At 46.1% G+C, this 23,024-nt stretch overlaps 1 protein-coding gene across 1 annotated transcript in view; it reads left to right on the forward strand.

Annotated features, from left to right (window-relative positions):
- The first annotated feature begins 438 nt into the window (after window positions 1-438).
- The window catches only part of LOC311113023 (sterile alpha motif domain-containing protein 9-like), a 34,333-nt gene continuing 11,747 nt past the window's right edge, over window positions 439-23,024 (forward strand). The window contains exons 1-3 of the mRNA XM_084156146.1: window positions 439-563; window positions 15,968-18,929; window positions 19,258-19,295. Coding sequence (XP_084012272.1) covers window positions 16,040-18,929; window positions 19,258-19,295 — 2,928 coding nt within the window. The 5' untranslated portion in view covers window positions 439-563; window positions 15,968-16,039. The remainder of the gene's footprint in view (window positions 564-15,967; window positions 18,930-19,257; window positions 19,296-23,024) is intronic.

Here is a 23,024-nt window from a genome sequence, read left to right on the forward strand (position 1 = left end):
TCATTCAAGGGTTTTTCTTTATTTTTACTATTTTCTACATTATAGAATAATAGTGAAGACATCAAAACTATGAAATGACACATATGGAATCACGTAGTAACCAAAAAAGTGTTAAACAAATCAAAATATATTTTATATTTGAGATTCTTTAAATAGCGACCCTTTACCTTGATGACAGCTTTGCACACTCTTTCTGCAAGGAATTTACGACCGGTCATAAAACTGGCCCACAGGAAAGGGGGTGTTCAAACCTTTGCCTAGCCGGAATCTTTGATCCTCAGCCCATGAGGGCAAGTCATGACAAAGATAGTCAGGAAATATGAGATTGAGTAACTCCCACAAACACCCATGGTACAATACGGACGTGCCCTTCCGGGAGGAGACTGAACTAACCTGCTGCTTGCTTACCTTGGCTAACTTTCAAGTTTGCTAGTCTACACTCGACACAGGCAATATGTATTTTAATGGAGTCTAGATTATTTGCTTGATTACTTTGTAAATAATATTAGCCATACAATCTGGATATGGGGAGACACCATGGAGGGAAGTAGGATGAAGACACTGTGAGTAATAATAATGTAATATTCTGTGAAAACAATGTCTCTGTTCCCTGCAGTGAGTAGGCTAACATCAATCATGTTAAATATATTGAAATGTATCAAAGTTGTTGTTGTAGTTTTGTTTACACATGAAGCCTACATTATTAATTGTAAACTGTATACGTTTTCTAGGCTGGGTACTGTGATGTTCATGTTAAATAGGTGCATGCTCCTTTAAGAGTACACAATAGTTATTGGCTAAGGGAGAGAGAACCAGCTAGAGAAACAGGATATACAATGTAGATAAACGAGTCCAGGGTTCATATATTCCTCACACCGGATTCCCCTCTAACAGCTACACAACAGGTACCAGTCTGTTTGTGCTAACATTCCACTCTGTCGCTCCTTGTCATGCCAAATAAGTTTGGCATATGACACGGAGTACAAGGAGTGGAATGTCAGCACAAAACAGGCCTGGATTTCAGGCTAACTCAGCTCTTGTGTCAGTCAAGGATGTATGCCTATTTACAGTTTTTTGTCAACGATAGTGGCCAAGTTACAGTTTTGACTTAAATCTGCTTGGAAATCTATGGCAAGACTTGCAAATTGCTGTCTAGCCATGATCCCCATCATCTTGACAGAGTTTGAATAATTATGAAAAGAATAGAGACTTGCCCAAGAAGACTCACAGCTGTAATCGCTGCCAAAGGTGTTTCTAAAATGTATTAAAATGTGAAGAAATGCAAGGGGTATGAACACTTTTACAAGGCACTGTCATTGGCATCAGTGGCACCATATATACTAGAGCAATAACTAATGACCAAGTGGACTGTTAGATTAAAAATTAGGCAGACGAACCATGTGAAATATCGTGATTAGTATAGCTGTACAATCACATATTGTAGCCATATTATGTGGTCTGAATGTAGTGAAAACTGGATCTTTTATTCAGTAAAATGAGAAATCGGAAGTCCTGCCGCTTGCTCCGTCAGCGTATTACAGCTGTGAGAGTGTATTGAAGTATTTTGGAATGCAAATGTGGAGTGTACCAACTGAAATGTAAATCAACATGTTAATGGATTCACTGATTGGACATAAAGGAAGATAGTTCCTACATGGTAGAGTACTTCCTTTTTTATCCAACTGATCTTGTGTCCTTTCTGTCATCCTGTGAACCTCGTTCATTGCTGCTCGCAGCTATATTTGGTATAGTACATTTTTTCCTTCCTAAGTAAATTGATGTCAATTGAAATCTTCATGATGTAAATGTGGAATTTTATAGTATTCAGCATTTATCAATCTACAGTATATACTTAAACTAGACACTATATAATTTTGGTTCAGTAGTTGTCGGTTTTGAGCAGTTTAATTAAGTCAAAGTTAATTGTATTGTTAACAAATGACAAGAATCATATCAATGCAAAGTGAATATTGCATAGTGAAAAGCAAATAATTAAATTGAATATGTATACAAATTGGGAAAAAATTGTGATTTGGTGCAGGGAACAAGTGATTTTTGAATTTCTTTGTTGTACTCAGTCAATTGAAAATGTCATTTTGAAGCATTTTGATGATGTGTTTTGATTTGTGTGCTAAGAGTTGTGAAAATGAAGCATATACAGTGCCTTCAGAGTATTCACACTTCTTGACCTTATCCACATTTTGTTGTGTTACAGCCTGAATTTAAAATTGATTAAATTGAGATTTTATGTCACTGGCTGTCACGATCGTTGAGAGACGGGTCAGACCAAGGTGCAGCGTGAAAAGCGTACATGTTTATTTAACTCAATAAACATAAGCAAAATAAGAAACAAGGTAACGTTAAGTCCTCAGGCTATACACATACAAGCCTAACACAGAACATAAACAAGATCCCACAACTAAGGTAGGCAAACAGGCTACTTAAGTATGATCCCCAATCAGAGACAACGAGCGACAGCTGCCTCTGATTGGGAATCACACCCGGCCAAACCTAGAAATACAATTCTAGATCCTAAACATAGAAATTCTAACATAGAGTTTCACACCCTGACCAAACTACCTAGAGAATAACAGTCTCTCCAGGTCAGGGCGTGACAGTGCCCCCCCACCCAAAGGTGCGTACTCCGGCCGCACCAACCTGACTCATAAGGAGAGGGTCCGGGTGGGCATTCCGCCTCGGAGGTGGATCCGGCTCCGGGCGTGACGACCTCTTCCTCTCCGCCACCCCGTTGCGCCCCTGGTCTGGTCTGGACCTCGGCGCGATGCTTCCCCTCTCCTTCCTCCCACGATTCACCGAGCCCTGTCTGGACCCTGGTGTGGGAAACCCCGAACCTGGAGAGGGGCTGACGTCTGGGCCTGGATCGGCAATCCCCCCACGATGCCCCAGGCCCTGTCTGGACCCTGGTGTGGGAGACCCCGAACCTGGAGAGGGGCTGACAACTGGACCCGGTATGGAACCGCTGACCGGAGCTGAACTGGACCCTGGTGGAGTGGACTTCTCTGCCCCCGGAGTGGAACCGCTGACCGGAGCTGGACTGGGCACCGGTGGTGCGGACTGCTCTGGCTCCGGAGTGGAGCCGCTGACCGGAGCTGAACTAGACCCCGGTGGAACGGACTGCTCTGACTCCGGAGTAGAGCCGCTGACCGGAGCTGGACTGGACCCCGGTGGAGCAGACTGCTCTGACTCCGGAGTAGAGCCGCTGACTGGAGCTGGACTGGGCACCGGTGGAGCGTAATGCTCTGGCTCCGGAGTGGAGACGCTGACCGGAGCAGGACTTGACCCCGGTGGAGCGGACTGCTCTGGCTCCGGAGTGGAGCAACCGACCGGAGCTGGATCAGGCACCAGTGGAGCGGATTGCTCTGGCTCCGGAGTGAAGCAACCGACCGGAGCTGGATCAGGCACCGGTGGTGCGGATTGCTCTGGCTCCGGAGTGGAGCAAACTTCCGGACCTGTATCCATCCCCATCTCTGGAGCAGGAACGGGCCGGGCCGGACTGGAGACACACACCACAGGTCTAGTGCGAGGAGCAGGAACGGGCCAGGCCGGACTGGGGACACGCACCACAGGTCTGGTGCGAGGAGCAGGAACGGGTCGGGCCGGACTGGGGACACGCACCACAGGTCTGGTGCGGAGAAGGAACGGGCCGGGCCGGACTGGGAACACGCACCACAGGTCTGGTGCGAGGAGCAAGAACGGGCCGGGCCGGGGACACGCACCACAGGTCTGGTGCGAGGAGCCAAATCGGGCCGTGCCGAACTGGAGACACGCACCACGGGTTTGGTGTGGGGAGCAGGTACGGGCCGTACTGGACTGGATACACGCACCACTGGCTTGGTGCGGGGAGCAGGTACGGGGCGTACCGTGCTGGCGACAGGTACCACTGGTTTGGTGCGAGGAGCAGGCACGGGCCGGGCCGGACTGGGAACACGCACCACAGGTCTGGTGCGAGGAGCAAGAACGGGCCGGGCCGGGGACACGCACCACAGGTCTGGTGTGAGGAGCCAAATCGGGCCGTGCCAAACTGGAGACATGCACCACTGGTTTGGTGTGGGGAGCAGGTACGGGCCGTACTGGACTGGATACACGCACCACTGGTTTGGTGCGGGGAGCAGGTCCGGGGCTTACCGGGATGGTGAGGCGCACTGGTAACCCAGTGCGTAGAACCAGAGCAGGATATACTGGACCGTGGAGGCATACTGGAGGTCTGGAGTGTACAGCTGGCCCAACCCGTCCTGGCTGGATGCCCACTCTCGCACGACACGTGCGGGGCGCTGGCACAGAACGCACTGGGCTGTGAACGCCCACTGGCGACACAGTGCGTGGGACTGGCACAGGATATACTGGACCGTGAAGGCGCACTGGAGACCAGGAGCGTTGAGCTGGCACAACCTGTCCTTGCTGGATACCCACTCTCGCACGACACGTGCGGGGCGCTTGCACAGGACGCACTGGGCTGTGCATGCGCACTGGCGACACAGTGCGTATCTCTGCATACTTAGGTTCCTCTATGAACACACGCTCCTTCTGTTACCTGACCAGCTCCTCTCTCCTTGCCTCCACTACTTCCTTCTCCCTTTGAGCCTCCTGTAGCGCCTCCCTCTGAACGGATACCTCCTGCTCCCTCTGATCTAACAGCCCCCGTAACGTGGTGGCCTCCTCTCTCAGACTCTCGATCCGCAGGTCTTGGAGGACCTCTAGAATAGCGGCCTCCTCCTCTCTAGTCAGCCCTTTCCCGGCCTCCTGCTGCCTCGTCGTCCACCCTGTGAGCCCCCCAAAAAATGTTTTATTGGGGCTGCCTCTCGGGCTTCCTCTTCGGCCGGCACCGTTGATGTCACCGTTGATCCTCTCCTGCCTGGGCTTCCTCCTTCGCCCAGGGTCCTTTACCTGTCAATATTTCCTCCCAAGTCCAAAATGACTTCCCCACCTGTGTCCAGGGTATCTGCTGCTCCTGGGCACGCTGCTTGGTCCGTTTTTGGTGGGATCTTCTGTCACGAACATTGAGAGATAGGTCAGACCAAGGTGCAGCGTGAAAAGCATACATGTTTATTTAACTCAATAAACATAAGCAAAATAAGAAACATCGTAACATGAAGGTTTCAGGCTATACACATACAAGCCTAACACGGAACATAAACAAGATCCCACAACTAAGGTAGGCAAACAGGCTACTTAAGTATGATCCCCAATCAGAGACAACGAGCGACAGCTGCCTCTGATTGGGAATCACACCCGGCCAAACCTAGAAATACAATTCTAGATCCTAAACATAGAAATTCTAACATAGAGTTTCACACCCTGACCAAACTACCTAGAGAATAACAGTCTCTCCAGGTCAGGGCGTGACAGTACCCCCCCCACCCAAAGGTGCGTACTCCGGCCGCACCAACCTGACTCATAAGGAGAGGGTCTGGGTGGGCATTCCGCTTTGGAGGCGGATCCGGCTCCGGGGATGACGACCTCTCCCTCTCTGCCTCCCCGTTGCGCCCCTGGTCTGGTCTGGACCTCGGCGCGATGCTTCCCCTCTCCTTCCTCCCACGATTCACCAAGCCCTGTCTGGACCCTGGTGTGGGAAACCCCGAACCTGGAGAGGGGCTGACGTCTGGGCCTGGATCGGCAATCCCCCCACGATGCCCCAGGCCCTGTCTGGACCCTGGTGTGGGAGACCCCGAACCTGGAGAGGGGCTGACGTCTGGACCCGGAATGGAACCGCTGACCGGAGCTGAACTGGACCCTGGTGGAGTGGACTTCTCTGCCCCTGGAGTGGAACCGCTGACCGGAGCTGGACTGGGCACCGGTGCTGCGGACTGCTCTGGCTCCGGAGTGGAGCCGCTGACCGGAGCTGAACTGGACCCCGGTGGAACGGACTGCTCTGACTCCGGAGTGGAGCCGCTGACCGGAGCTGGACTGGACCCCGGTGGAGCGGACTGCTCTGACTCCGAAGTGGAGCCGCTGACTGGAGCTGGACTGGGCACCGGTGGAGCGTAATGCTCTGGCTCCGGAGTGGAGACGCTGACCGGAGCAGGACTTGACCCCGGTGGAGCGGACTGCTCTGGCTCCGGAGTGGAGCAACCGACCGGAGCTGGATCAGGCACCAGTGGAGCGGATTGCTCTGGCTCCGGAGTGAAGCAACCGACCGCAGCTGGATCAGGCACCGGTGGAGCGGATTGCTCTGGCTCCGGAGTGGAGCAAACTTCCGGACCCGTATCCATCCCCATCTCTGGAGCAGGAACGGGCCGGGCCGGACTGGAGACACGCACCACAGGTCTAGTGCGAGGAGCAGGAACGGGCCGGGCCGGACTGGGGACACGCACCACAGGTCTGGTGCGAGGAGCAGGAACGGGCCGGGCCGGACTGGGGACACGCACCACAGGTCTGGTGCGGAGCAGGAACGGGCCGGGCCGGACTGGGAACACGCACCACAGGTCTGGTGCGAGGAGCAAGAACTTGCCGGGCCGGGGACACGCACCACAGGTCTGGTGCGAGGAGCCAAATCGGGCCGTGCCGAACTGGAGACACGCACCACTGGTTTGGTGTGGGGAGCAGGTACGGGCCGTACTGGACTGGATACACGCACCACTGGCTTGGTGCGGGGAGCAGGTACGGGGCGTACCGTGCTGGCGACAGGTACCACTGGTTTGGTGCGAGGAGCAGGCACGGGCCGTGCCGGACTGGATACACGCACCCCTGGCTTGGTGCGGGGAGCAGGTACGGGGCTTACCGGGATGGTGAGGCGCACTGGTAACCCAGTGCGTAGAACCAGAGCAGGATATACTGGACCGTGGAGGCGTACTGGAGGTCTGGAGTGTACAGCTGGCCCAACCCATCCTGGCTGGATGCCCACTCTCGCACGACACGTGCGGGGCGCTGGCACAGAACGCACTGGGCTGTGAACGCGCACTGGCGACACAGTGCGTGGGACTGGCGCAGGATATACTGGACCGTGAAGGCGCACTGGAGACCAGGAGCGTTGAGCCGGCACAACCCGTCCTGGCTGGAGACCCACTCTCGCACGACACGTGCGGGGCGCTTGCACAGGACGCACTGGGCTGTGCATGCGCACTGGCGACACAGTGCGTATCTCTGCATACTTAGGTTCCTCTATGAACACACGCTCCTTCTGTTACCTGACCAGCTCCTCTCTCCTTGCCTCCACTACTTCCTTCTCCCTTTGAGCCTCCTGTAGCGCCTCCCTCTGAACGGATACCTCCTGCTCCCTCTGATCTAACAGCCCCCGTAACGTGGTGGCCTCCTCTCTCAGACTCTCGATCCGCAGGTCTTGGAGGACCTCTAGAATAGCGGCCTCCTCCTCTCTAGTCAGCCCTTTCCCTGCCTCCTGCTGCCTCGTCGTCCACCCTGTGAGCCCCCCAAAAAATGTCTTATTGGGGCTGCCTCTCGGGCTTCCTCTTCGGCCGGCACCGTTGATGTCACCGTTGATCCTCTCCTGCCTGGGCTTCCTCCTTCGCCCAGGGTCCTTTACCTGTCAATATTTCCTCCCAAGTCCAAATTGACTTCCCCACCTGTGTCCAGGGTATCTGCTGCTCCTGGGCACGCTGCTTGGTCCGTTTTTGTTGGGATCTTCTGTCACGAACATTGAGAGATAGGCCAGACCAAGGTGCAGCGTGAAAAGCGTACATGTTTATTTAACTCGATAAACATAAGCAAAATAAGAAACATCGTAACATGAAGGCCTCAGGCTATACACATACAAGCCTAACACGGAACATAAACAAGATCCCACAACTAAGGTAGGCAAACAGGCTACTTAAGTATGATCCCCAATCAGAGACAACGAGCGACAGCTGCCTCTGATTGGGAATCACACCCGGCCAAACCTAGAAATACAATTCTAGATCCTAAACATAGAAATTCTAACATAGAGTTTCACACCCTGACCAAACTACCTAGAGAATAACAGTCTCTCCAGGTCAGGGCGTGACACTGGCCTACACACAATAACCCATGATGAGCTATTAGAATGGCGCCGGAGGAGATGGCTGCAGTTTTACGGGCTCCTAACCAATTGTGCTATTTTGTGTGTTTTTACGATGTTTGTAACTTATTTTGTACATAATGTTTCTGCCACCTTCTCTTATGACCAAAAAGAGCTTCTGGGTATCAGAACAGCGATTACTCACCTCAAAGATTTTTTCTTTAACGAGACATTAACGAGTCAGAAGTGAAGGATTTACTCGAGTTACCCGACTAGGCCCAAATCCCCGTCATTCGCATGAAGAGAAGATGCCGATACAGGGGACGCAGGTTGGGGTGTTTTGTGAGAATTCGTTGGCGAGTGGGTAACCCGCCTCCACCATCCGTCCTATTGGCGAACAAGCAATCATTGGAGAATAAACTGGATGAGCTCCGTTCAAGACAATCCTACCAACGAGACATTAAAAACTGTAATGTTTCACTGAGTCGTGGCTGAACGACGACATAGATAATATACAGTTGGCTGGTTTTTCTGTGCATCGGCAAGACAGAACGGCTGCCTCCGGTAAGACAAGGGGTGGCGGTCTGTGTCTATTTGTCAATAACAGCTGGTGCACAAAATCAAATATGAAGGTTTTGCTCGCCTGAGGTAGATTATCTCATGATAAGCTGTAGACCACACTATTTACACTATTTATTTTTCGTAGGTGTCTATTTACCACCACAAACCGATGCTGGCACTAAGAAAATGCTCATCCAGAGGTGGCGCTCCTAGTGGCCGGGGACTTTAATGCAGAGAAACTTAAATCCGTTTTACCTCATTTCTACCAGCATGTTACATGTGCAACAAGAGGGGAAAAAAACTCTAGACCACCTTTACTCCACACACAGAGATGTGTACAAAGCTCTCTCTCACCCTCCATTTGGCAAATCTGACCATAATTCTATCCTCTTGATTCCTGCTTACAAGCAAAAACCAAAGCAGGAAGTAGAAGTGACTCGCTTAATACGGAAGTGGTCAGATGACGCAGATGCTAAGCTACAGGACTGTTTTGCTAGCACAGACTGGATGACATTGAGGAGTATACCACATCAGTCAACGGCTTCATCAATAAGTGTATTGATGACGTTGTCCCCACAGTGACCGTACGTACCCAACCAGAATCTATGGATTACAGGGTAGAGCTGCCGCTTTCAAGGAGCGGGACTCTAACCCGGAAGCTTATAAGAAATCCCGCTATGCCCTCAGACGAACCATCAAACAGGCAAAGCGTAAATAGAGGACTAAGATTGAATCCTACTACACCGGCTCCGACGCTCGTCGGATGTGGCAGGGCTTGCAAACTTTTACGGACTAAAAAGGGAAGCTCAGCTGCGAGCTGCCCAGTGACATGAGCCTACCAGACGAGCTAAATGACTTCTATGCGCGCTTTGAGGCAAGCAACACTGAAGCATGCATGAGAGCACCAGCTGTTTCCGGACAACTGTGTGATCACGCTCTCTGTAGCCGATGTGAGCAAGACCTTTAAACAGGTCAACATTCACAAGGCCGCTGGGCCAGACGGATTAACAGGACGTGTACTCCGAGCATGCGCTGACCAACTGGCAAGTGTCTTCACTGACATTTTCAACCTGTCACTGGCCGAGTCTGTAATACCTACGTTTCAAGCAGACCACAATAGTCCCTGTGCCCAAGAACACCAAGGTAACCTGCCTAAATGACTACCGACCCGTAGCACTTACAGTACGTCTGTAGCCATGAAGTGTCGTATTACCGCCACACCGGCGGTTACGAGTCATGAAGGCAGTCAAATTCCACATGACCGTTTTGTCATGGTAACTAGGCTTCTCCAAGCTCTGATGCTACTGCTGGTCATTAGTAGCCTACCAAACTTGCTAACTGCCTGGTACTCAGCACTCAATTGTCCCTCTAATCACACTGACATCAATGCAAATGTTATCGAAAATCGAATCAAACTCTTAATGAGAGCCCATGAGCTCATGTTGCGTAACATTTCTATAGGCTATGCAATTGCGGGAGAAAATAGAGTGATGGCAGCTACTAAAAAGAGGAGGATCCCATCAGCTTTCTATAGGCTAGGCCTAAGGACATTGCTTATATTTACAATAGGAGTATAGCCTACCTGGCTGGCATGAAAATAAACCACAGGGAAAAGCGTCCTCCATTCGCTATTTAAGTGCATTGATGTCATGTATTTTTTTCCCGCTGCCCCTGTTTCGATACAGGTGCATGATAATGGTCCATTCTAAATCAAAACAAATGTCACACATATATTATTTAGTAAAGACAAATATTTAGTAAAGACAAGTAAAGACAAGATTAAATCAAGAATAGTCTGATGGGTGACAATATTAGCCTTTCACTTGTGAATTATATATCACCACTTGTGAATGATGCCCAGCATAAGAAACAAATACTTTTTTCTGCGACCTTTTCCAATCATAGTCGCACACCTCATGTAGCCTAGCCCATAGGCCTACATGTTTTAATAAGGTTTGTATCACAACTAAAGTGGCCAAATAACTTCTTAAAATGAAGCACATTCATCCGCTTTACAAGGGGTGTAGAGCATTACTGGCATATATATAAGCAGTGCATGAGTTTCTAGTTTGGGAAAGATCATTTTCACCATAGAAAAGCACCTTTATAATAAAAGCATTACATGCATAATTGCATTTTCGGTCACTTTTGATAACGGTGTTTTCCGCTAATGGAACATTTGCGATTATAGCCTACTACCATGTGTGCATTGCTGTGCTTATAATGTGAAGAAATAGACTAATAATTTATCAACATTTTAAGCTAAATGTTCTGATCTGTCGCATCCCACAACTGTTCCATGCAAAAGGCATGGATTTTCTTAGGGTGCATTACGGCCACAAAGGGGATGCCGCCGTGGAATTCGAGGCATTATCAAGTGCTTGTGAAATTGTGAATGAGAGGCTATTGGAGTGTGTACAGCCTGCGCAAAAAAACTAAGCAGAGCTCATGCCTTTCAAGCAACTTTTTTCATATCATCATTAGAGTCTCATCATGCAGCCTTACAATGTATTAAAAATCAAAACATATAGCCCAACGTTTGTAGAACAACTAAAGTTACATTCATATTTTAGCAGACGCTCTTATCCAGAGCGACTTACAGTTAGTGAATACATATATATATTTTTTCATACTGGTCCCCCATGGGAATTGAACCCACAACCCTGGCGTTGCAAATGCCATGCTCTATCAACTGAGCTACATCCCTGCCGGTCATTCCCTCCCCTACCCTGGACATCGCTAGGCCAATTGTGCGCTGCCCATGAGTCTCCCGGTTGCGGCCGGCTGCGACAGAGCCTGGATTCGAACCAGGATCTCTAGTGGCACAGCTAGCACTGCGATGCAGTGCCTTAGACCACTGCGCCACTCAATACTCTAAATTAAGCATATAGGAGTACCGATTTCTTTGTTAACCGCTCAACACAGAATAGCCGCATGTGCGCACTTCCTCAAATTGTTTGGAGAAAATATTTATATTTTATTCAACTTTGTTGAATTGTATTCTTCATACTATGAAATAATATAAAATAATGTGACGGAATTATAAGCAAATCTTGTCTGCTAAATGAACTAGGGTAGCCCACAGCCATTTGGCATAGCCACATCAGGACCTAACATAAGGACAACTCAGTGTATGCTATTCTTTTCTTCTGAAATAGACTACATTTTCTTCATATCATGCTTCTTTAGACCTGTCTAAAATAAATAATGGATTTATTGTGAATGTGTGGGCTATATTACATGGATTTATTATACTTTTTAAAATGACTTGTAGGCTATGTGTGGAAGCCAGGAGATGCTACATTTGTTAATGTTAATTGTCAATTACCGTGAGACCGATTTGCTTGACAATCACTCACTGACTGACGAAATTTCTTGACCGCCACAGCCCTAGTCATGACTCACATCAACACCATCATCCCAGAAAACCTAGACCAATTCCAATTTGCATACCGCCCCAACAGATCCACAGATGACGCAATCGCTATTGCACTCAACACTGCCCTTTCCCCCCTGGACAAAAGGAACACCTACGTGAGAATGCTGTTCATTGACTACAGCTCAGCGTTCAACACCATAGTGCCCTCAAAGCTCATCACTAAGCTAAGGATCCTGGGACTAAACACTTCCCTCTGCAACTGGATCCTGGCAACAACACATCTAGCACACTGATCCTCAACACGGGGGCCCCTCAGGGGTGCGTGCTTAGTCCCTTCTGGTACTCCCTGTTCACCCATGACTGCGTGGCCAAGCACGACACCAACACCATCATTAAGTTTGCCGACGACAAGGCGGTGGTAGGCCTGATCACCGACAATGATGAGACAGCCTATAGGGAGGGGGTCAGAGACCTGGAAGAAGAAAAGAAAAGAAGGCCCGAAAACGCCCCTATTCTCATCGATTGGGCTGTAGTGGAGCAGGTTGAGAGCTTCAAGTTCTTTGGTATCCACATCACCAACAAACTATCATGGTCCAAACACACTAAGACAGTTGTGAAGAGGGCACGACAACACCTATTCCCCCTCAGAAGACTGAAAAGATTTGGCATGGGTCCTCAGATCCTCAAAAAGTTATACAGCTGCACCATCGAGAGCATCCTGACTGGTTGCATCACCGCCTGGTATGGCAACTGCTCGGCCTCCGACCGCAAGTCGCTACAGAGGGTAGTGCGTACGGCCCAGGACATCACTGGGGCCAAGCTTCCTGCCATCCACAACCTCTATACCAGGCTGTGTCAGTGGAAGGCCCTAAAAATTGCCAAAGACTCCAGCCAACCTAGTCATAGACTGTTCTCTCTGCTACCTCACGGCAACCGTTACTAGAGCGCCAAGTCTAGGTCCAAAAGGCTTCTTAACAGCTTCTACCCCCAAGCCATAAGACTGCTGAACAGCTAATCAAATGACTATATGGACTTTTTACCCTGCTGCTCCTCGCTGTTTATTATCTATTATCTATGCATAGTCACTTTACCCCTTCCTACATGTACATATTACCACAATTACCTCGACTAACCTTTACCCCCACATATTGAATCGGTACCGGTACCCCCTGTATATAGCCTCGTTATTGTTATTTTATTGTTGCTCTATTCAGAACCCTTTACTTTTCCACATTTTGTTACATTACAGCCTTATTCTAAAATGGATTAAATAAAAAATGTCCTCATCAATCTACACACAATACCCCATAATGTCAAAGCGAAGACAGGTTTTTGGAAATGTTTGCTAACAAAAAACAAAACTGAAATATCTTATTTACATAAGTATTCAGACCCTTTGCTATGAGACTCGAAATTGAGCTCAGTTGCATCCCGTTTCCATTGATCATCCTTGAGATGTTTCTACAACTTGATTGGAGTCCACTTGTGGTAAATTCAATTGATTGGACATGATTTGGAAAGGCACACACTTGTCTATATAAGATCCCACAGTTGACAGTGCATGTCAGAGCAAAAACCAAGCCATGAGGTTGAAGGAATTGTCAGTAGAGCTCCGAGACAGGATTGTGTCGAGGAAAAGATTTGGGGAAGGGTACCCAAAAATATCTGCAGCATTGAAGGTCCCCAAGTGGCCTCCATCATACTTAAGTGGAAGAAGTTTGGAACCTCCAAGACTCTTCCTAGAACTGGCCGCCCGGCCAAACTGAGCAATTGGGGGAGAAGGGCCTTGGTCAGGGAGGTGACCAAGAACCCGATGGACACTCTGACAGAGCTCCAGAGTTCCTCTGTGGAGATGGGAGAATCTTCCAGAAGGACAACCATCTCTGCAGCACTCCACCAATCAGGCCTTTATGGTAGAGTGGCCAGATGGAAGCCACTCCTCAGTTAAAGGCAGATGACAGCCCGCTTGGAGTTTGCCAAAAGGCAAATCCAATACAACACATTACTGAGTACCACTCTCCATATTTTCTAGCATAGTGGTGGCTGCATCATGTAATGGGTATGCTTGTAATCGTTAGGGACTGGGGAGTTTTTCAGCATAAAAAATTAACGGAATGGAGCTAAGCACAGGCCAAATCCTAAAATGGTTGTCTAGCAATGACCAACAACCAATTTTGTCAGAGCTTGAAGAATTTTGAAAAGAATAATGGGCAAATGTTGCATAATCCAGGTGTGGAAAGGTCTTAGAGATTTACCAGAAAGACTCACAGCTCTAATCGCTGCCAAAGGTGCTTCAACAAAGTACTGAGTAAAGGGTCTGAATACTTATGTAAATGTGACATTTGTTATATATATATGTATATATATTTGCAAACATTTCTAAAAACCTGTCCTTGCTTTGTCATTATGGGGTATTGTGTGTAGATTGATGAGGGGAAAAAAAACAATTTAATCCCTTTTAGAATAAAGCTTTAACGTAACAGAATGTGGAAAAAGTGAAGGGGTCTGAATACTTTCCGAATGCACTGTAAGTTGCATGAACTAACTCTGTGTGCAATAATAGTGTTTAACATTATTTTTGAATGACTATCTCATCTCTGTACCCCACACATACAATTATCTGTAAGGTCGAGCAGTGAATTTCAAACACAGATTCAACTACAAAAAAACATGGAGGTTTTCCTATGCCTCGCAAACAAGGGCTTCTATTGGTAGATGGGTAGAAGAAGAAAAAAGCATGCATTGAATATCCCTTTGAGCATGGTTAAGTTATTAATTACACATTGAATGGGGTATCAATACACCCTGTTACTACAAAGATACAGGCATCCTTCCTAACTTAGTTGCCGGAGAGGAAGGAAACCGCTCAGGGATTGGTGACTTTAAAACAGTTACAGAGGTCAATGGCTGTGATAGGAGAAAACTGAAGATGGATCAACAACATTGTAGTTACTCCACAATACAACCTAATTGACAGAGTGAAAATAAGGAAGCCTGTACAGAATACAAATGTTCCAAAACATGCATCCTGTTTGCAACAAGGCACTAAAGTAATACAATAATATGCCATTTAGCAGACACTTTTATCCAAAGCGACTTACAGTCATGCGTGCATAATTTTTTTTTTGTTGTGTATGGGTGGTCCCGGGGATTGAACCCACTACCTTAGCGTTACAAGCGCCGTGCTCTACCAGCTGAGCTACAGAGGACCTAGTCATGACTCACATCAACACCATCATCCCAGAAAACCTAGACCAATTCCAATTTGCATACCGCCCCAACAGATCCACAGATGACGCAATCGCAACAAATGTGGTAAAGCAATTAACTTTTTTGTCCTGAATACAAAGCGCTATGTTTGGGGCAAATCCAATACAACACATTACTGAGTACCACTCTCCATATTTTCTAGCATAGTGGTGGCTGCATCATGTTATGGTTATGCTTGTAATCGTTAAGGACTGGGGAGTTTTTCAGCATAAAAAAGAAACGGAATGGAGCTAAGCACAGGCAAAATCCTAAAATGGTTGTTTAGCAATGACCAACAACCAATTTGACAGAGCTTGAAGAATTTTGAAAAGAATAATGGGCAAATATTGCATAACCCAGGTGTGGAAAGGTCTTAGAGACTTACCAGAAAGACTCACAGCTCTAATCACTGCCAAAGGTGCTTCTACAAAGTATTGATTTAGTGGTGTGCATACTTACGTAAATGAGATATTTCTGTAATTCATTTTCAATTAATTTGCAACCATTTCTGAAAACATGTTGGGTGAGGCGGAAAAATCTATTTAATCTATTTTGAAAATAGGCAGTAACGTGGAATAAGTCCAGGTGTATGAATACTTTCTGAAGGCACTGTACTTGTGAAAATTGCTACAAAGTTTTTGAAAAAAAAACTGTATCAGAGAGGGTAGCAACAAGAAGCAAAACACACACAGTCTGCAATTATCAGCGGCATGCATTGTCAGTAGATAAATCCAACAAAGTCAAAGATATACTGTATACAGCCTTCTGTTTATAACTGTTAATGCCCTTCGACATTCTTACTGAAACATTATTGCCTCCTTTCTCAGAGTCCATGCCACCACATGAAGAACAACTAATATTCAGAAAACTGGTTCAGCTTGGGACGGGAGACAATAAACATGGCAAACAATAAGGGTTCATCACTGTCCAATGCCAGGGGTCGTGAAATGTATGTTGGAAGTGAAATCAGGGATTCCATTTCACTTCTGGATGTTTTGTACGCAAATGAATTTGAAGAAGAGGACATAGACTCAGCAGTAGCGAAGAAGACAGAGGCAGATTTTTACAGAGGAGCCCCACCTCAATGGCTTAACTTCTACTGGGATGAAAGGGCAACATCAGTTGATAAAACAACCCCCTTTATCAAAAGAGACGGTTACAGTGAGCTGATAAAAAATATTCAGAAACGGCGTAAGGGAGACCTCACTTCTACCATCAAGCTGCTGCATCAGCCAGGCAGCGGGGGAACCACTCTGGCCAAGCAGGTGCTCTGGGATATGAGGAAAACACTCAGATGTGCTGTTCTAACAGGCCCTACCTCAGACATCACCGCTATCGCCAAGCAGGTGATTCACCTTTTCACTGCAGGCAGTCAACGCAACCAGAACACTGTGCTCTTAATGCTGGAAGATGAGCGTATTCTGGAGAATCTGCAGGATGCCATCATGAAAGAGATTGCAGAGAGAAACATCACGACCCACATGCCTGTGGTCATCATTCTAAACTGTGTACGTAAGGCAGTTATCAAACAAGAGGACCAAAACAACTCAAGACATGTTATTCTCAGGACGGAACTTTCTGAAGCAGAGAAACAACAGTTTGAGGAGAAACAGATTGAGATCAGCCGAAGATACAGCAATGAACACAAACTGTTTCATGGCTTTAACATAATACGAGAAAATTTTCGTGGAGATTATGTTAGTAAAACATGTGCCCTTTTAGGAGATGTTAGGAAAAATAGAAGACCTAAAAATTCCCAGCTTCTTGCATTCTTATCACTGGTGAATGCCTACGTCCCTGGCTCCCACCTTCTGCAATCTCAATGTCAGGCATTCCTTGGACCTCCAGATCCCATTTACAAAGGTCCTTCCTTTGAGCAGCGAATGGAGCCTTTCACTCATCTGATAGTGACATTCCCTGCACGACAGGGACAAGACAAACATGTCCGCATGGCTCACCCACTGATTGCACAGCAGTGTGTTAAGGTACTCGCTACGGCAGGTGTGACCAGGAGTGATACAGCAAGGAACTTTCTGTCAGAATTTTGTAGAGAAGATGTGCAACAATTTTTAGTTCAAGACATGCTAACAAAAAGGGAAATGGGAGATGAGAGGAAAGACAAGTTTTCCAGGTTGATTCAAGATATTGAAGGCAAAGAATCCAAAAGCAATTGTGTATCTGTTTTACGTTTAGCTTCAGAGAAATTCATGCAAAACCCATTTTTTCCTCAAAATCTTGCTCGTTTTTTTTACATTGAGAAAAGAGACTATTTTAAAGCGGTGAAGTGGGCAAAGATAGCGAAAGACAGAGATCCTAAGAGTTCATTTGTTGCTGACACACTGGGGCAAGTCTACAAGAACCAGTTGAAGAGCAGGATCGAAGTAGAGCAGGGTTCCATCAGGGTCCCTAAAGAGCAGGGTTCCTTCAAGGATCCTGAAGAGCAGGGTTCCATCTCTGCACAAGACATTTTGCAACTGTCAAAAAAGGCCTTTGAGGCTTTCAAAGATGAGGAAAGGGCTGCTGAAAATGAGCAGGGAGCAGACATGCAAGACGATGGTATGACCAAACTGTCAAGCATCTTTAACAACAGAGGACTATTTGGTTATCTACAGGTTGCCAACATTGTTTTTGACTCGCTTGTCTCTCTTGACAAACACTGGCAAAAGGTTCTTACCATGGAAATATCAGCTGACTCCTTCTTCATATCAACTGGACAAAAAAAGCTCTTCAAGTACCAGTCACTCATCAGCAGCCTCAGGGATGAGGTGGAGAGGAAATGTGAGTTTTTTGATGGTTACCTGACTTACTCCAAACCCAGCATAGAGAAAAATGAACCGCCTTACTTTTGGACTGATGTCAAGAACTGCTACCGCAAATATGTGGGGACATGCACACCTATACACTCAGAGTTTGCAATAGGTATACCCCTCCAGAAACTCAAAGAAGAAATGGCCATTGCCTTCCCTGGACTGCTTTCCTGTCTTGATAAGGGCTATGATAAAACTCACTTGCGCCGAATAACAATATTGTGGGAGGAAATAAAAAAAGAATGGGAAAAAAAGAAAGATGGTGACAACAAAGCTGCCCAAAACTTCATCCTTGCCAACATCATCTTAAGCAAAGTGGAAGCAGCATCTCCAGTGCTTACCCCTTTGCCAATCCTAAGACGTATTCTGGAAAGACATCTATTGACCAATTTCGGTAACCAAACCCCAGAGTTTTACTTCTTAGTCCTTTTGCTGTTTTGGCCCGAGGAGCATAAGAAAATGGGACTCAATGTTGACCTCAACAAATGTGTTCTAGAGATGCAAGAGTCCTACGAAAACACATACAAGAAGCATCTTCGCTCAAGGTACCTTCGCCCCCTTATTTTCCTGGGAAAGGGTGAGGGTTTGAGCAGACTGGTTCATAGATCAAAAATAGACAAGCTATTGGCAAGGGAGAATCCAATGGCATTGCCAGACTCTATAGATCAAAAGTGGAGCAGTGGTGAGGTGTGGAGAGAAACCATTGTCCAGCATCTTCTTCTTCCAGTCAATGGAGTGGTTAGACAGCACAGGGTGTTTGCGTGTGTTGACGGCAAGGAGATTAAAGTTTGTGCCGACCAACGAAGCAAAATTTGGAAGTCCGGAGACGTCTGTTTTTACCTAGGCTTCACCATTAGAGGTCCTGTGGCCTATGGCATACAGTACCCATCCCATCACGGACATTTATTCCCTTCAGACATGATGACAGGGGGGGAGCCTCGTAAAATGTTGAAAGTACCTGACATCAAATCGATCAAAGAAGGTAAGACAGTTCTAATCCTCATTTTCTCATTTTCATCTCTATATTCTATCACTCATGTTCATTTAAGTAAATTATATGTTCATGTGCTAAGTTATCCACAATACAGTGACTTCCAAACCCACCAATTTACACAGGGGAAACAGTGACGCTGGGAGCATTTGTGACTCATCTCATGGAGATCATTATTAGCACTAAATATCATTGTTATGATATTTGTGATATAATTGAGTTGAAAATACTTTGTGTACCAGTACATTTAGACCACTGTATTATCACTGAGGTTAGTGCTTGGGGTGGTTGATTTTCTGATTGATGTGTCTGTCCCCAGGGGCTGTGAGAAGTTGCACAACATGTGCCAATGTGATGGTGAGTTAATGTTTGTTACAGTATTCATAGTGTACAATAGTAGTATATAAGTGTATGACAAATGCAACTTCTTTACCACCACCTACCGTATGTTGTCTGTGCTCTGTATTCATGAATATAATTTGTTGGGGAAATCCTACATCTCGCTCCAGTTTCACAGCTGACAGCTGCACTCTTAGAAAAAAGCAGTGCTTAATTTGTAAATTGGGAGGTGCCTGAACAAAATGTGAGCACGAGAGGGGGGTGACCTGGGGTGCTCTCAGGTACCAGAACCCATGAAAAAAATTAATGTCACCTTCATAATAAAGGATTGCATAAATTATCATTTTTGCGTGCTGGCATACAGTAGTAAAGCTGGTTATAGAATTTGCACACACGTGCCCAAAAATGTGAATCCTAGGGTTCAGGAAACATTTGACCTTTTATAAATGCATTTAATTCAATTTTACATCATTTTAGATGACTGGAGACTTGAGCAAAATATTTTTTAATACCTCACAAATGATCGAAATGACAGGCTGCTTTGACAATTACAAACTGAGAATCTGAGATCAATAAATACGACCTTGTCTTGAATCCATCAATAGCTTGGGCCTAGGTGTGTGGAGACACACATATTGTACAATATAAGGAGGAAATTATAATCCTAAAAAAGCTTTCCAGTTTCACTCACTCACCCAATGATGCACAGTTCACTCACCTGCGATGGCCGATGCACTCATGCTTTAAGCCATCTCTTTGTTGTTTTACTTTGTAAAACAATGCTGTTTGTTCAATAGGCCTATTTGGAAGTTGATAACATATTTTGTAGCCTACAGTCAGATTAGTCTTCTCTTTTCAGTAGAATCATTTGCTTTCCAAACTGTTCTTTCACGCGATTGTATACTGAACAAAAATATAAATGCAACATGCAACAATTTCAAAGGTTTTACTGAGTTACAGTTCGTATAAGAAAATCAGTCAATTTAAATATATTCATTATGCCCTAATCTATGGATTTCACATGATTGAATACAGATATGAATCTGTTGGTGACAGAGACCTTAAAAAAAGGTGTGGTTGTGGATCAGAAAACCAGTCAGTATCTGGTGTGACCACCATCTGCCTCATGCAGCGCAACACATCTCCTTTGCATAGAGTTGATCAGGCTGTTGATTGTGGCCTGTGGAATGTTGTCCCACTTCTCTTCAATGGCTGTGTGAATTTGCTGGGTATTGGCGGGAACTGGAATACGCTATCGAACACGTCAATCCAGAGCATCCCAAACATGCTCAATGTGTGACATGTCTGGTGAGTATGTAGGCCATGGAAGAACTGGGACATTTTCAGCTTCCAGGAATTGTGTACAGATCCTTGCGACATGGGGTAGTGCAATATCATGCTGAAACATGAGTTTTATGGAGGCGGATGAATGGCACGACAATAGGCCTCAGGATCTCAAAACTGAACATTTTAGAGTGGCCTTTTATTGTCGCCAGCACAAAGTGCCCCTGTGTAATGATCATGCTGTTTAATCAGCTTCTTGATATGCCACACTTGTCAGGTGGATGGATTGTCTTGGAGAAATTCTCACTAACAGGGTTATAAACACATTTGTGCACTAAGTTTTAGGGAAATTAGCTTTCTGTGTGTATGGAACATTTCTGGGATCTTTTATTTCAGCTCATGAAACATGATATGGACACTTTACATGTTGCATTTAGATTTTTGTTCAGTATTATTGAAATATTGCGAAATGCCTGTTTTGGCTACATGCTGTTCACTGACAGATTTGCTAAGCTTCCCAACTGTAGGCATGCCTTGTGATTTGGCTACACACAATCCACAGCTAGGCTATTCATTTTAAATAAGCTATTGATCCTCTGTGACAAAAGTATAGGCCTACATCTGGTGTAGTATTCTGAATTAGAATTTTGACATTGCAAACAGTGAAAATAATTGTTCATGCCACCAGAGGTACCGGATCCTGGCAAATGGGTTCCGGAACGAAACAGTCCAAAACTGAAAGGTGCCGGATCCTGTTAAGCACTGGAAAAAAGGATTATAAAATGGTTCTTTGCGGAGGGATAGGGTTCTACCAACAACCATTTTTATCTGAAGAACCATTTTTGGGAGACAATGGTTCTTTGTTAGGCAAATGGTTCTACCTAGAACCTTTAACATGCTAAGAAACATTTTTAGAAGAAAGGGTTCTTTGATTATGTTTTTTGAAGGCAAGAAGGATTCATTGCAAGGTAAGAAGGGTTCTACACCCTTCAGAATCTGAATAAGCTTATTTATTGTAATTTCTTTCTTTTAAATAGTGCCTGGGCATTTATGTTTACCTCAGTGTTTAAACTTTAACATCAGGAGTTAAAAAATATCAGTGAGAGTAAACCTATATGGGAATATTTGTACAGTGGCTTGCGAAAGTATTCACCCCTCTTGGCATTTTTCCTATTTTGTTGCATTACAACCTAAAATTTAAATAGATTTTTTGGGGGTTTGTATCATTTGATTTACACAACATGTCTACCACTTTGAAGATGCAAAATATTTTTTCTTGTGAAATACGACTGAAAAACAGAACTTGAGCGTGCATAACTATTCATCCCCCCAAAGTCAATACTTTGTAGAGCCACCTTTTGCAGCAATTACAGCTGCAAGTCTCTTGGGGTATGTTTCTATAAGCTTGGCACATCTAGCCACCGGGATTTTTGCCCATTCTTCAAGGCAAAACTGCTCCAGCTCCTTCAAGTTGGATGGGTTCCGCTTGCGTACAGCAATATTTAAGTCACACCACAGATTCTCAATTGGATTGAGGTCTGGGCTTTGACTAGGCCATTCCAAGGCATTTAAATGTTTCCCCTTAAACCACTTGAGTGTTGCTTTAGCAGTATGCTTAGGGTCATTGTCCTGCTGGAAGGTGAACCTCCGTCCCAGTCTCAAATCTCTGGAAGACTGAAACAGGTTTCCCTGTATTTAGTGCCATCCATCATTCCTGCAAGTCTGACCAGTTTCCCAGTCCCTGCCGATGAAAAACATCCCCACAGCATGATGCTGCCACCACCATGCTTCACTGTGGGGATGGTGTTATCGGGGTGATGAGAGTTGTTGGGTTTGCACCAGACATAGCGTTTTTCTTGATGGCCAAAAAGCTCAATTTTAGTCTCATCTGACCAGAGTACCTTCTTCCATATGTTTGGGGAGTCTCCCACATGCCTTTTGGCGAACACCAAACGTGTATGCTTATTTCTTTCTTTAAGCAATGGCTTTTTTCTGGCCACTCTTCCATAAAGTCCATCTGTGTGGAGTGTACGGCTTGAAGTGGTCCTATGGACAGATACTCCAATCTCCGCTATGGAGCTTTGCAGCTCGTTCAGGTTTATCTTTGGTCTCTTTGTTGCCTCTCTGATTAATGCCCTCCTTGTCTGGTCCGTGAGTTTTGGTGGGCGGCCCTCTCTTGGCAGGTTTGTTGTGGTGCCATATTCTTTCTTTTTTAATAATGGATTTAATGGTGCTCCGTGGGATGTTCAATGTTTCAGATATTTGTTTATAACCCAACCCTGATCTGTACTGCTCCACAACTTTGTCCCTGACCTGTTTGGAGAGCTCCTTGGTCTTCATGGTGCCGCTTGCTTGGTGTTGCCCCTTGCTTAGTGGTGTTGCAGGCTCTGGGGCCTTTCAGAACAGGTGTATATATACTGAGATCATGTGACACTTAGATTGCGCACAGGTGGACTTTATTTA

The sequence above is a fragment of the Coregonus lavaretus genome, assembly GCF_964263955.1.
Source record: "Coregonus lavaretus genome assembly, chromosome: 39".
Taxonomy (NCBI): domain Eukaryota; kingdom Metazoa; phylum Chordata; class Actinopteri; order Salmoniformes; family Salmonidae; genus Coregonus; species Coregonus lavaretus.